This window comes from Garra rufa, chromosome 5 (genome assembly GCF_049309525.1).
Source record: "Garra rufa chromosome 5, GarRuf1.0, whole genome shotgun sequence".
In the NCBI taxonomy this organism is placed as follows: Eukaryota; Metazoa; Chordata; class Actinopteri; order Cypriniformes; family Cyprinidae; genus Garra; species Garra rufa.
Window position 1 is genome coordinate 27,229,225 of NC_133365.1, and position 14,634 is coordinate 27,243,858.

Sequence of the window (14,634 nt, forward strand, 5' to 3'; positions counted from 1 at the left end):
GTCTGCCAGCCAAATAGTATGACTGGATGGGCACCAAACCTTTAAAAGTAAACAAAAACATGCACAGACAAATCCAAATTACACTCTGCGGCTCATGACGATACATTAATGTCCTAAGACACGAAACGATCGGTTTTTGTGAGAAACTGAACAGTATTTGTATCATTTTTTACCTTTGATACACAGCCACGTCCATCTGTCCTGAGCACAAGTTCAGCATCCGGCTCGTGACATGTGAACGCGCTCTGGCGTAGAATACGCAAAAGCCAGAAGCGATCTGTCGCATGTATACAACACTCATTGTTTACATAGAGCACAGAGATTGTGGGTATAGCGGCTATTCAAAATGGTAATTACTTGCGCTTATCCTGATTGTTCAAACCGATGTAAAGCTAAAAGATTACGTTTGCTTGCGCAAACTCATCCGGGACTTTTCACTGATTTCCCCTTACGGCGTTTGCGCAAACTACGCCAGAGCGCGTTCACATGTCACGATCCGGATGATAAGCTCGTGCTCAGGACAGATGGACGTGGCTGTGTATCAAAGGTAAAAAATGATGTAAATACTGTTCAGTTTCTCGCAAAAAATGATCGTTTCGTGTCTTAGGACATCAATGTATCGTCACGAGTCGCAGGGTGTAATTTGGATTTGTCTGTGCATGTTTTTGTTTACTTTTAAAGGTTTGGTGCCCATCCACGTCCATTATATGGCTGGCAGACTGCACCGGTTTTCGTTAAAAATCTTTGCTTGTGTTTTTCTGAGGAAACAAAGTCACCTACATCTTGGATGCCCTGGGGGTAAGCAGATAAACATCAAATTTTCATTTTTGGGTGAACTATCCCTTTAAGTCAGAATTGGGATATAAACTCGAACTTCTGAGAACACATTTTTTCCCCCTCAAAATTGACTTTATAGCTCACAATTGCGAGTTTATATCTCATAATTCTGCAAAAAGTCAGAATTGTAAGATATAAACTTGCATTTGTGAAAGTAAGAATTATAAGTTTATATCTCATAATTCTGAAAAAAGTCATAATTGTGAAGATATAAACTTGCATTTGCAAGAAACAAGTCAGAATAGTAAGTTTATATTTCATAATTCTGAAAAAAAGTCAGAATTGCAAGTTTATGTCTCATAATTCGGGAAAAAAGTTAGATTTGTGAGTTACTATCTCGTAATTCTGATAAATATTAGAATTCCAAGTTTATATCTCATAATTCTGAAAAAAGTCAGAATTGTGAGATATAAACTTGCATTTGCAATAAAGTCGAATTGTGAATTTATATTTTAATAATTCTGGAAAAAAATCTGAATTGCAAGTTTATATTTGATAATTCTGAAAAATGTCAGAATTGTGAATTTATATTTTAATAATTTTGGAAAAAAAAAATTAGAATTGTAAGATATATAAACTTGAAAAAACTGACTTTATAACTCGCAGTTGCGAGTTTATATCTTACAGTTCTGAGAAAAAAAGTCAGAATTCCAAGGTTGTATCATGCAATTCTGATTTATTTTTTATTCAGTGGCGGAAACAGACTTCCATAGCTAAAAGTATTTACTTTATTTAAAAAAATTTGAAATCTACTGACCCCAAACTTTTGAACAGTAGTTTATTATTTTTAATATTTTAAAACACAGCAGGTTTAACCCTGTTTGAGGGGGGTTTTGTGTCCTAGGGATGTATAAAACCTGATTTAGACCCCTGTTCTAAACCAGGAGCACTTTTTTCTAAAGTGAGACTCATCAAACTGTGTCAAAACAGTGTGCGTGTTTTGGTTGATGTGGCATAAAGGCTTCATTTGATTATTGCTTGGAATAGTTTCATTTTAATTGTACAGTTTAATTGGGGATAAAGTCAAAATATCAAAATGCAACAACCTGATATAATTACACACAATAATTACATCACTTTGTACCAAATACACTAAATCTGTTTTACAGATTGTTTAGTTGTCCTAAATCTTTGAGGAAAGAATTGTACAGTTTCATAAATCTTATTCATGTTCTCAATATAATGTAAATCTCAATCATATTTGTGTGTGTAATTATTCATTAATTCATAATTATTTCATTTGCATGTTGGGGCATATGTTTTACATTTTTGTTTGTGTGTGTGGGTATTAACGCATGTTATGTGTTAATTGTTTTTTTGTGCCTGCAATTCCAGTAGTCACATTTTGCTTGTTAATAAGTTATTGTTTGTTCGTGTGTGTGTGTGTGTGTAGGAGTATAAGCGTAAACAGCTGGAGGAGCAGAGACAGTCAGAAAGACTTCAGAGACAGCTGCAGCAGGAGCATGCATACCTCGTCTCACTGCAGCAGCAGCAGCAACAACAAGACAAGAAACCACAGATGTACCACTACAGCAAGAACCTAGAAAACAACAAACCAGCCTGGGCTCGAGAGGTACACTCGCAACCTGCTGAGGACAGTAGTACTCTGAATTAAACTGTCAAAATATAAACTGTTATGTTTGATTTCTCAGGTTGAGGAGCGCAGTAAACTGAACAGACAGGGCTCTCCCAAAATCTGCACTACAGTTTCTGACACCAATATCCAGTCCCGTTCAGAATCAATCAGCCAATCAGGAGCTGCACAGACCCCACCTATGCAGAGACCTGTGGAACCACAGGGTGGGCAGGGAAAGGTGTGCAACCTGTCATTTTATTCCCTCTGTAAATCAGTAAAATATCAGTTAGGTGAACTCAGTGGTCATATTACCTCTAAAACAGTAATACAGTTATTAGGGCTGTCAATTCAACTACAATTTAGAGTGTTTTTGTTAAATAGTATACAATGGAAAATAGTGAATTGTTAAAAAATAGCACATACAGCAAGTGCAAGAACATGTTTATGTGAATTGCATCTAATGGTGTGTGCACACCAAAAGTGAAGCGAATATTCGTACTCACTCTATATTACTCACAATTACACATTACTCGCGTGAATAAAAACATTGGGTAATGAGGAGTGTCTTCATGCATATCAACAGCAACATTTCTTTCTTCCATTTTTCTCCCGGACATGTCAATAAGTAGGGCCTTATGGAATCTGTTTTATTTTTTCCCAGATTTCATAAAAAAATTAATAAAAATATTTTTTTTTGGATAAAATTTTTTCCATTTTCATTTTTCTAGACTCTGTGTTAGTGGTTAAATTAAAAAAAATGTTAAACAAAATGCATATATAATTAATTTAAATCATAAAAGTTATATAGTTTAACAGCAATGTATTAAAAGTTTAATAAAACTTAAATTTTTAAGGCCCTATGAAATGCGTTTTATTTATTTATTTTCTCCAATTCAGTTCAGATTTTTACCAAATTCTGTTTTCCATTTACTTTCTGGATTCTATTTTAATAGTTTATTAAATCAAAAGAGTTTCTAATTAGTTGATTTTATAAAAACAAAAAATATTATTATTATTATTATTATTAGATTTATTTTTTTTGGTAAATAAATTCTGGTAAATATTTTCTTCTGGTAAATATTCCTTACTAAATATTGTTTAATATTAATTGTATTAGTAATAGTACTACCATTACATTAAGTAATGTTTTTCTGTCACAATTTCTTTAAGGTAAAGCAAATTTGTATTTTAACGGGTTGCTGTGTAGACCTTTACGTTTCTGTTTTCTGTATATTTTATGATGATAGATCCTCTCAAAAGAAGTAAAATGCTCATGAATTGACTCTCAGAGCAGTTCTGGAGATTATGATAATATGATATTCACAGATACTATTCCATTAGGGCTGCACGATATATCGAAAAAATATCGTTATCGCGATAACAGTGTACGCGATATTGGTATCGCAGAGAGCTACGATAAATGACATTTAATTTATGTGCCAAACATTTGTGCGTTGCATGCAAAGGTTGTCCTTATTTGACCAAACAGATGGCCGCTTACTATCTTTATACGCGTCTCCCAAGTAGGTGCTATAATGTTATTGTCTAGACCGGGCCAAATGGTGAACCTGGTCGCTCAGAGCAGAGAATGAAAAATAAATACGGCAGGACTATGAAGGGAGAAAATGACAGCAGCGACGAACTTGTGCCTAAAAAGAAATGTATGTCTGAAATATACATGGCTCAAAATTGCGACTGTTTTGGTCGCATATGCTCCCAAAATTTAATCTGCGCGACCTCAAATTATATTTAGGAGCATCTGTGCCAGTGCAAGAAATTGTTGTGGTGCGACTTAGTTTCATTTCTTTACAAAACTTTCGCTAACCTAACTACTGCACAGACTGCTGTGAGCTGATGCAGGGACAGGTTCGCCGTTCTCTCCAACATTACATAACCATTTAAAATTAATCTTTATATTATTAGCTTTAATGAAGACACTGCGCTCCGCTGAACTAGGAACAGGCCGTTTTTTTTCTCTCTCTCAACCATCCATTGTTCCTCTCAGCGGCCGAGTTCCACTCACACGGGCGTAATTTCCACTGGGGACATGATTTTTTTCATGAAGTCCTGTTTGTGTCCTCCGACTTTCAAAAGGTTTTGATAAAGTAATCTCTTGTATTGTAGAATGCACGCTCAGCGCCACCGAGAGTTTCGAGCGATAGTTAAAACGAAACCAAAAGTAAAACGCGCACCCGCATTCAAAAGCAATTTTAATACCCCGCGTTTAGAGAGCGACTCCCCAATGCCCGCAAATTAGGCTACATAAAATATCTAGGCTGTTATTAGTATGTGGGCTCTATTAAGTTTTGTAGTTGTCTATAACTCTGTATCATGCCTAAAATTCAGTCTCTATTTGCACTTTGAATGTTGAAACAGTAGCCTACTTTGATTATGGCTGCATAATAAAGAACTGTGTCGTTTATTTTTTGTTATTTATACTGTAGATTGTTTAAAAAATTCAGTGGTTGTCTCTAATTTAAATGGCTGTACCTGTAATAGAGAAAATAAACATTTTGTTCATTTACTCATTTTCATTCATTCTTGTCCCTTGCTTAGGGCATAAAATAAATTTATAAAAAGGCTTTCAGAACCAGCCAGGGGAGTTGCTAGACCTAAAGCTCTACTGGGGCACAGGCCCCCATTACTCGTTAATTCAGTTGTTGCATGTAGTTTAATGTCTTTATTTTGGTATTGTCAATGTAAATTATAACTCAAATTTAAGATTTAAATATTTTTATTAGCATATTTTTACTGGGGCACGTGTTTAAAAGATGCTCTTGAGTGTACATGTTACATGTAAATAAAAAGTAATGTCAGAATATCTGTAGAGGTTTTAAGACATTCATAGTGTTTTAAAGTCAAACTTTTTGCAACTTCATTGACTTTTTTTTTTTTTGTAGCCTGAATTACATTTAATTCGGATGACAGATGAATATCTATTACCTGTTTATTTTAGTATGATCATTACATATATAAATGATAAAAAATAGATAATAATAATAATAATCATTTAAAAAAGCATTTCTCTAGGGAAAATGTTATATCGCAAGAAATATCGTTATCGCAATATTCAACACCAGCATCGCATATCGCATATTTTCCCAATATCGTGCAGCCCTATGTTCCATATCGCATTTTGATTTAAGTGTACTGACCTACTGTTGATTTATTCATCCCAAATTTGGCAAATTCTGTGACATTCCGTGTTATACAGTAAATTCCACTAAAATGGCTGGTTTTTGCAATTCCGTCCACGTTTTCCGCAAAAATGTTTCAACTTGCATGGAAGACGTGATTGAGGAGAATATTGCTCATTGCGTCTTTGCATTGAGTTTGTGTCTAATCTACTCACGCAAATAATTAAATTCGCTTTTGGTGTGCACACACTAAATATCTGATTTGGACTAATGAAACTGAAAAGGGCTGCTGTGTACTTTATTTCAGTTAATGTCTTGTGTTTAATGTTATGGAAATACAAAACAACATTGATTTCTGAAGACTTTTTATAAGTGTCCACCCTAGTAATATAATCTCTTTGAATTATGTACACAACCATTCAAAAGCTTGTGGTCAGTAAGATTTGTAATGCTTTTGAAGTGCTTTTTGCTTTTTTATTACTTCAGTCTTCAGTGTCACATGATCCTTCAAAGATCATTCATGCTGATTTGGTGTTCAGTTGACTCTTCCCAATGTCAAAAACAGTCATTCTGCTTAATCTTTTTTCATGGTTCTTTAAATAGAGCATATTTTTATATCATAATACAGTCAATGTATTTACTGTCACTTTTGATAAATTTAATTACCATCCTGGAAAAAATCTTAATTCCTTTTAAAAAAACAATCCCACTGACCCTAAACTTTTGAAAGGATAGTAATCAGCAGGAGGATGCCATCATTTCTGTTCTTCAACTCTGCATGCTCTGGCTAACTCTTAACTTCTCTCTGTTCAATGATTTTCTTTTTTTTCTCTTTCTTTCCTGTGGGGCCCACTTGCTTCCTCTGTAATCCTCCATCAATTTTGGGAACTTCCTCTTCACTTGCATATCCTGCGCTGGATCTTCTACCTTTCTCTGCTGCCCAACCCGGCTGGCCTGTTTCCTTTCTTTGCATGATACAATCCTGTTTCCATTGCTCCACAACTGCTTTACTGATAACCGCTCTCTAAAACACTCTCCAAAACCCCTTTTGTAAAAACATCCTGACTTTCCTCTCAAATAAAATAAATAAAACCCTCGCCCACTTTCTTTTTGGCTTACGTCGACATACTTTCTGTCTCGTGTCCTCTGCTGTTCGTTGGTCTTCTCTCCCATCTGCCATAGTTCCAGATGGCCCACCTGGTGCCGTTAAAACCGTATGCCGCACCTGTCCCTCGCTCTCAGTCTCTTTGTGATCAGCCCACTAAGACCATGTCCGCCTTCCCCACCCAGGATCCCTCTCCCACACCCACACCTCGTCCTCTACACTCCAGAGAACTAGTCCGTCAAAACTCTGACCCCACCTCAGAGACCCCTGCCCCTCAGTCTCGGCCAATGAGAGACGACCGGGGACCCTGGATCCGTCTTCCTGAGATTGAACAACCTCCGAAAGTAAGACAAAATAATGTTTTTCTCTTTGGTACAGGTTTGTAAAACTCATCACGACTGGGCGCTAAAACAGCATGTGCAAATAAAAACAATGTAATCAGTGGGTGGATATTTATGTCATCAAATGATTATTAATATTGCAATCATCAATGTACAGTTTTTCCCATAATTCCTCACCCTCTCTCTCTTTCTTAGATTCCTCAGAGAACAGCCTCCATAGCCACTGCACTGAACACAAATCTCTCCTCCGGCATCAGACACCCAGTTCGAGCAAGGTAACGTACATACACATGCTTCCAGCTGTGACACAAATCATATGACTGCACTGACTCCTGCACTGTGTGCTCTTTCTGTGTCAGTAATCCTGATCTGAGTCGCAATGAGCGCTGGGAAAGAGGAGATAGCATGAGCATCATGTCCAACCTGCCACAGACTGGCTCTCTAGAGAGGCACCGCATACTCAGTGAGTGTTGTGTAGGTCAGGTTTTGCCAACACTGTGGCGTCACATCTCCCCACAAGGGTAGTACAACCTGAAATGACCTATGTTGTGGGGATGACAGCTTAATAACCACACTAAAAAATGTCTTAGTCAGTTCTTCCAGGACTGATTTTGCAATCATGGAATTTAAAATGAACTTTCCTAAAACTTAACATTCTGTCAAAAATGATTCACCCGTTCATCTTCGGTACACAAATTAAGATGGAATTTTAGATGAAATCTGAAAGCAACTGACAAATTTAAGGCCTAGAACATCAGTGGTTCAACCTTCATTTTATGAAGCTATGAAAATAGTTTTTGTGCGCAAAGAAGGCAAAAATATTCAACAACCTTCAATCTCAGTCATAAAAGTACCACGCACTGCACCTTTTTTACAAGCAGAGGAATACACACGTGTCATGGTACTGTCATGAACGTGAGAAGAAATTGTTGAAAAAAGTCACTATTTTTGTTTTCTTTCTGCACAGAAAGTAATCTCGTAGCTTTATATAATTATGGTTGAACCACTGATGGACTATTATAACAGTGTCCTTATCACCTTTGTAACGATCGGCCTTATCGGTAGATGTTACAGTGATTTAAAAGGGGTAAGATTATGCTGTTTGAGATAAAATAAGTGTTTTAAAAAGATGAGACAACGACAAAAAGTAAACTGAATAAATAAGTGTATTTACACAAAGCACCAGGAACTAAAACAGCACAATAAAACCAGAATAACTTAGGCTGTTAAAAGCACAGAGTCCTTTGGTTCCATACCATAAAACAGTCCTTAAGAAATCCAGCGTGTTGAAAGTTCAAAGTAAAAGTGTCCACCAGTGTATATACAGTCCATAGAAGTGTGATCCAATAAAAGTGATGCTGGAATGGCAAGTCCTTAAAAAGAAACTCCTCAATCCAACAATTGTGGTCAATGACCCAGATTGTTTGCCATGCTGCCTTTATACTGTTTAGTTCCTGATTCCTGTCATGTGACTGATCACATGACAGGCAGACCCAGACTCATTTAAAGACATACACACATTAAAATGTTTAAGAGGAATAAAATGGCTAAGACAACATGAAAACCTATTAAAACTCAAATATACATAAAATCATAATATATCGAGCAGGTTAAAACATGTGTCCTGTGTGACAGTGTCACACCTTTCTGGGTCATGAACTTGTCAGTTATGTTGCTGTCCATGCAGGGTCAGAAAGCTCTCAAAAATATATTAATTTGTGTTCCAAAGATAAAGAAAGGACTTATGGGTTTGGCATGACATGAAGATGAGTAATTAATGACAGAATTTTAATTTTTAGGTGAACCATCACTTTTACCTCAGAGTAGGACAATTAGTATTAGCTAATCAAAATCCATAATTCAGAGCCAAAACTCATAAATAAATACATGTTCCATCCTGCAGCACAGCAGAATTATGAGTAATTCTATGGTTGTGTCGCCATTGCCTTGAGCCTGGAGTACCAGGAGCACAGTTTCAGTAATTATGTACAAAAATATTTACAGGTAATTGTATATGAAATCCTGTTGGGACTGCTTAATGAACGTTGAAAATACAGAAAAAACTTGCATGAGTGTTAGCGAATAGAAAACATCATTAACATTAATAGCTAAATCTGACAAAACCCTCTTTGGGGACACCTGGGGACATTTAAAATTCAATAACAATGATTCAAAATAAAATAAGTAGGAAAAGGTTATTTGTTTCTTTTTTTGGTATCTGTGGTTCCATGAGGAACCTTTAAAGGATTGTTGCACTTCCAGAATTAAACATTCCTGATAAATTACTCACCCTCATGTCATCTAAGATGTTCATGACTTTCTTTCTTCAGTTGAAAAGAAATTCAGGTTGTTGAAGAAAACATTCCAGGATTTTTCTCCATATAGTGGACTTCATTAGTGATCAGGTTACAGATCCAAATTGCAGTTTCAATGCAGCTGCAAAGGGCCATACACAATCCCAGCTGAGGAATAAGGGTCTTATCTAGCAAAACATTCAGTCATTTACTAAAAAAAAATTAAATGTATATACTTTTTAACCACAAATGCTTGTCTTGCACTAGCTTGACTTCACACATTACATAGTCATGTTGGAAAGATCACGCGTGACGTAGGTGGAAGAACCGACCCAGTGTTTACAAAGAGAACGTGCAAAGAAAGTCAAACACCTTTTAGAAAAAAAAGGTTAAACAACAACGTTGGACGATTTTGAAGTTGTAGGAGAAAATGAGATGGAGTTTTTCATCCTTCCCTACCGTTTTGAACCGAAGTATACTGACGAAGAACTAACCGTGCATGACCTTTCCAACGTGATAACGTAATGCATGAAGTCGCAGATGCACATCACAGAGCTAGTGCAAGACAAGCATTTGTGGTTAATAAGTATATACATTTTCATTTTATTTAGAAAATGACCCATCATTTTGCTAGATAAGACCCATATTCCTAGCTGGGATCATGTAGAGCCTTTTGAAACTGCACTGAAACTACAATTTGGACCTTCAACCCGTTGGCTCACCATTGAAGTCCTCTATATGGTGAAAAATTCTGGAATGTTTTCCTCAAAAACCTTTCTTTCTTCAGCCCAAAAGAAATTAAGACATGAACATCATCTAAGATGATGACGTGGGGGTGTGTAATTTATCAGGACATTTTTATTCTGGAAGTGAACTTATCTTTTAACATCCATGGAAACTTCCCATTGCACAAAAGGTTATTTATAGTGGTAAAACATTCTTTAGATTATTGAAATGTTCATCAAACTTAGAAAATAATGGTTCTTTTAAGAAATATTGATGCAAGGTTTTTTGAAGAACCCAAAATGGTTGTTCTATGGTAAAAAATCCTCTTTTGAAACCTTTACAATTGGTGCAAACAAACTGTACGCTCTTAAAAATGAAGTGTATAATGTAGTTTGCGGGCTTATTTCAGGCTCATCCAAGATGGATTCCTCCCCCACCCTTTCTCATGACGGTCGACACAAACCAGGGGAATCCCGAACCTCATCCAGACCCAGCAGACCAGCGGTGAGATACAGACACGCACGCACACTTACATAAACATAAGAGTAGCATGTAAAAAAAACACACTCATGCACATAGAGTCCCAAATCATTTGCCCGTGTCTTGTATAGAATGAACACACTCAACCCTCCTCTAAACACTAACCTCTGTTCCTTACATTTTCCTCTCCTCCCTTTATCCTTTCATCCCTCTCTCCTCTCATCAATCTCTTTTCCTCCCTCTTCCTGCCCTCAGAGCTATAAGAGAGCAATAGGAGAGGTCAGTGCCCGTATCTGTGTATATCAGCATGATGTCGGCGTGTGTTCTTGCATGATTACATCTTCTCGTGATGATGAGGCTAAATGTCAAATAAATGTTGAGTTTTCTCATTACATGTTGAAAATAAGGAATCCTGAAAATGTAATTCTGGGGAATCAATGCATAAATCACATGATTTAAAGTATAAAATTATCAAAGCTGTCAATCGAATTAATTACAGGATGTGATATGTTGATGAAATAATCAAGTGAATCAACATTATATATTACCGTTCAGAATTTTGGATACTTTTGTCATGCAAAGATGCATTAAGTTAATCAAAAGTGTCAGTAAAGCCTTGTCTAACTATTTTCAATTTCTACAGTGATAATAAGAAGTGTTTTTTTATCAGTAAATCAGTATATTTGAATTATTTCTGAAGGACCATGTGACACTAAAGACTGGAACAGCTTTGTCTTCACATGAGTAATGTTTTAAATATTTAAAAAAATCGAAAAAAATAATTTGTTGTGATAATTTTTTGCAAAATGACTGTTTTTACTGTATTATTGCAGATAAATTAAAGGAGAAGTTCACTTTCACAGCAAAAATTAACAGATAATTTACTCACCCCTTTGTCATCCAAGATGTTCATGTCTTTTTTTCTTCAGTCGTAAAGAAATAGTTTTTTGAGTACAACATTTCAGGAATTATTTCCAAATAGTGGACTTCAATGGTGCCCCCAAGTTTGAACTTCCAAAATGCAGTTTAAATGCAGCTTCAAATGGCTCTTAACAATCCCAGCCGGTCTTATCTAGCAAAACGATCGCTCATTTATGAAACAAATTGACAATTTATATACTTTTTAACTTCAAATGCTCGTCTTGTCTCGTTTCTGCGATGCACATGCGTAGTCTGTGTAATCTGGGTCAATACAGTTAGAGTTGGTCGAAAAACTCCCATCTCATTTTCTTCTTCAATGTCAAAATCGCCCTACGTCGCTGTTTAACCTTTTTTTGTAAATCTTCTTTGTGCGTTCACTTTGTAAACACTGGGTCTGTACTTTTGCAGTGATGTAGATGGGAGTTTTTCAACATACCCTAACTGTATTTACCTGGAAAAAACAGAGTTCACGCAGACCTAGACAAGATGAGTGTTTGAGGTTAAAAAGTATATAAATTGTCAATTCGTTTCATAAATGAGCGATCGATTTGCTAGATAAGACCCTTCTTCCTTAGCTGGGATTGTTAAGAGCCATTTGAAGCTGCATTTAAACTGCATTTTGGAAGTTCAAACTTAGGGGCACCATAGAAGTCCACTATATGGAGATAATTCCTGAAATGTTGTCCTCAAGAAACATAATTTCTTATTGACTAAAGAAAGAAAGACATGAACATATTGGATGACAAGAGGGTGAGTAAATTATCTGTACATTTTTGTTCTGGAAGTGAACTTCTTCTTTAAACTTAGAACATGAGAGACCAAAACTGTAGTGTATATTTTGTAAGAAATGCACCTCAACGAAGATGATGCAGATGAGTCCAAACCTAAATAATTTTTCTTCTTCTGTGGAACACTAAATAGGACGTTTTGGGGAGAAAAATGTTTATCCATACAATCAGTCACTGAGGACTTGTTGAAATGGCCCCTATTGACTTTCATTGCATGGACAAAAAACAGTTGAAACATTCTCTAAAATATCTTCTATTGTTTTTACCAAAGAAAGAAAGGATGTCAGAATATTCATTTTTGGGTGAACTATGCTTTGAAAAGCCATTCACACAGAATTCCCTTGCATCTTAGACCATTGTATAGCGTCTCGCGTCTCTCCTCAGAAGTCTTTGTCCTGTTGATTTCAACTGAACACTAGTCCACAACCATCAGCATATGTAGTGGGAAAGCCCAACACTCATGGTCTTTGTGTGACCACATTTACCCTCCCCAACCAAGATCCCATGCCCACACCACACCCTTTAAACTCCAGATAGCTTTTGAAAGACAGAGTGCATGATCAAAACCTTATTGTCTGATTAAATCTGGAGAGGTCCAGTGTTAATGTAATGATGACTACAGATAAGTGGCATGTGATAAAGTGTTTCTCACTTGCTTTTTTTTTTTTTTTTTTCCTCATGTGAATGTGTCAGGACCATGGTCTATACTCTAAGGAGCGGGCAGAGGAGCAGCCGAGGCCCCCGGTCAAGGCTAATGACTACTCCTCTTCCTCAGAAAGCAGTGAGAGCAGTGAAGAGAGTGAGAGTGGAGAGGGAGCAGAAGAGGAAAGCCCTACTGACCGGTATGAGACTGTGATGTGTATATATATTTCACTGTTGTTGTTTTTTTTTTTGTTTCATTTTTTGCTTTTTTGTGTTTATCAGCCCACGTGATGCAGATTCAGACTCTGTAAACACTATGGTGGTCCATGAGGAGGAGGAAGGTGAAGGAGGAGACGAAGAACGTGCAGGAGGATATGGAGACCAAACCATGCTTGTACAGAGGGTAGGATGTTTGTTAGTGTTTACTGTTTGTTTTGTCTACACTAGGACAGCTAAATATCTTTATAATGTAATGTGTATTGAATTTTTTTTTTACGTTTTCTCCAAGGGTTATGTTTAGAGGATAGAAAATATATTTTAGATTATATATATTTTTAAATCTCTGTTGCTGATATTTTAGGGTGGCTGGTGTGTAAACATGTAATTTAATTTAAAGATAAATTAAAAGTAAACCATGAAAAATAACAGTATTTACTCAAACAATTTGAAGTATTAGATCACAAATAACTATTTTGAAATCCCAAACTTCTGAGCGGCAGTGTATAAATGCATAAACACACAAAAGTTTGTGATCATTAAATTTTTTTAAAGGTGTCTTTTCTGCTCATCAAGGCTGCTTTTATTTGATTAAAAATACAGAAAAATAATATAATATTGTGAGAAATTATTGCAATTTAAAATAGTGGTTTTCTATTTTAATATACTTTAAAATAAAATGTATTCCTTTAATGCAAAGCTGAATATTTAGCATCATTACTCCAGTCTTCAGTGTCACATGATTCTTCAGAAATCATTCTAATATCCTGATTTATTATTGATGTTGGAAACATTTGTGCTGCTTAATAGAAATCTTTTGTAATAATACACACTACCCTTCAAAGTTTGGGGTAAGTAAATGTTTTCTTTCTTTCTTTGAACAAAATTAATACTTTTATTCAGCAAGGATGTGTTAAATTGATAAGAAGTGATAGAAAAGACTTGTATTCTTAGAAAAGATTTCTATTTTGAATAAATGCTGTTTTTGAACTTCATCAAAGATGGATGAAAAAATTATAAATCAGCATATCAGAATGATTTCTGAAGGATTATGTGACACTGAAGACTGGAGTAATGGCTAAAGAAAGTTCAGCAGGGCATCACAGAAACAAATAATTTAAAGTATATTAAAATAGAAAACTCTTATTTTAAATTGCAATAATATTTCATCATATTTTATATATATATATATATATATATATATATATATATATATATATATATATATATATATATATATCTTGATTATGTTGTATAATCGTGTTCATGTTATTTTAACTAATTGACATGGAAAATCATGGCAAAAAACATTGCACAATAGCTCTGTATTATCAGTATTAATTATTGTCATCTGAATAAAAATGTACAATATGTTTCAGGGTTTGTGCTCGGTAAGATTTAAATATGAAAATTTATTTTGTCAAAATGTCTCTAATGCTCTCCAAGGTTGCATTTATTAAGTTCAGTGACAGTAATATTATTTATTTAAAATATTACTACAATTTTAGGGGGGAAAAAATCGTATTTCAAAATGTATTTTATTTATGACAAAGCTGAATTTTCAGCGGTCA

The 14,634-nt window shown here is 35.4% G+C and overlaps 1 protein-coding gene across 1 annotated transcript in view; it reads left to right on the forward strand.

The window, feature by feature from the left end:
- The window catches only part of mink1 (misshapen-like kinase 1), a 53,288-nt gene that overhangs the window by 23,591 nt on the left and 15,063 nt on the right, over window positions 1-14,634 (forward strand). Inside the window, exons 12-20 of the mRNA XM_073840033.1 lie at window positions 2,231-2,410; window positions 2,490-2,651; window positions 6,733-6,999; window positions 7,192-7,271; window positions 7,356-7,459; window positions 10,426-10,520; window positions 10,752-10,775; window positions 12,899-13,047; window positions 13,130-13,250. Of these exons, the coding sequence (XP_073696134.1) occupies window positions 2,231-2,410; window positions 2,490-2,651; window positions 6,733-6,999; window positions 7,192-7,271; window positions 7,356-7,459; window positions 10,426-10,520; window positions 10,752-10,775; window positions 12,899-13,047; window positions 13,130-13,250 (1,182 nt within the window). The remainder of the gene's footprint in view (window positions 1-2,230; window positions 2,411-2,489; window positions 2,652-6,732; window positions 7,000-7,191; window positions 7,272-7,355; window positions 7,460-10,425; window positions 10,521-10,751; window positions 10,776-12,898; window positions 13,048-13,129; window positions 13,251-14,634) is intronic.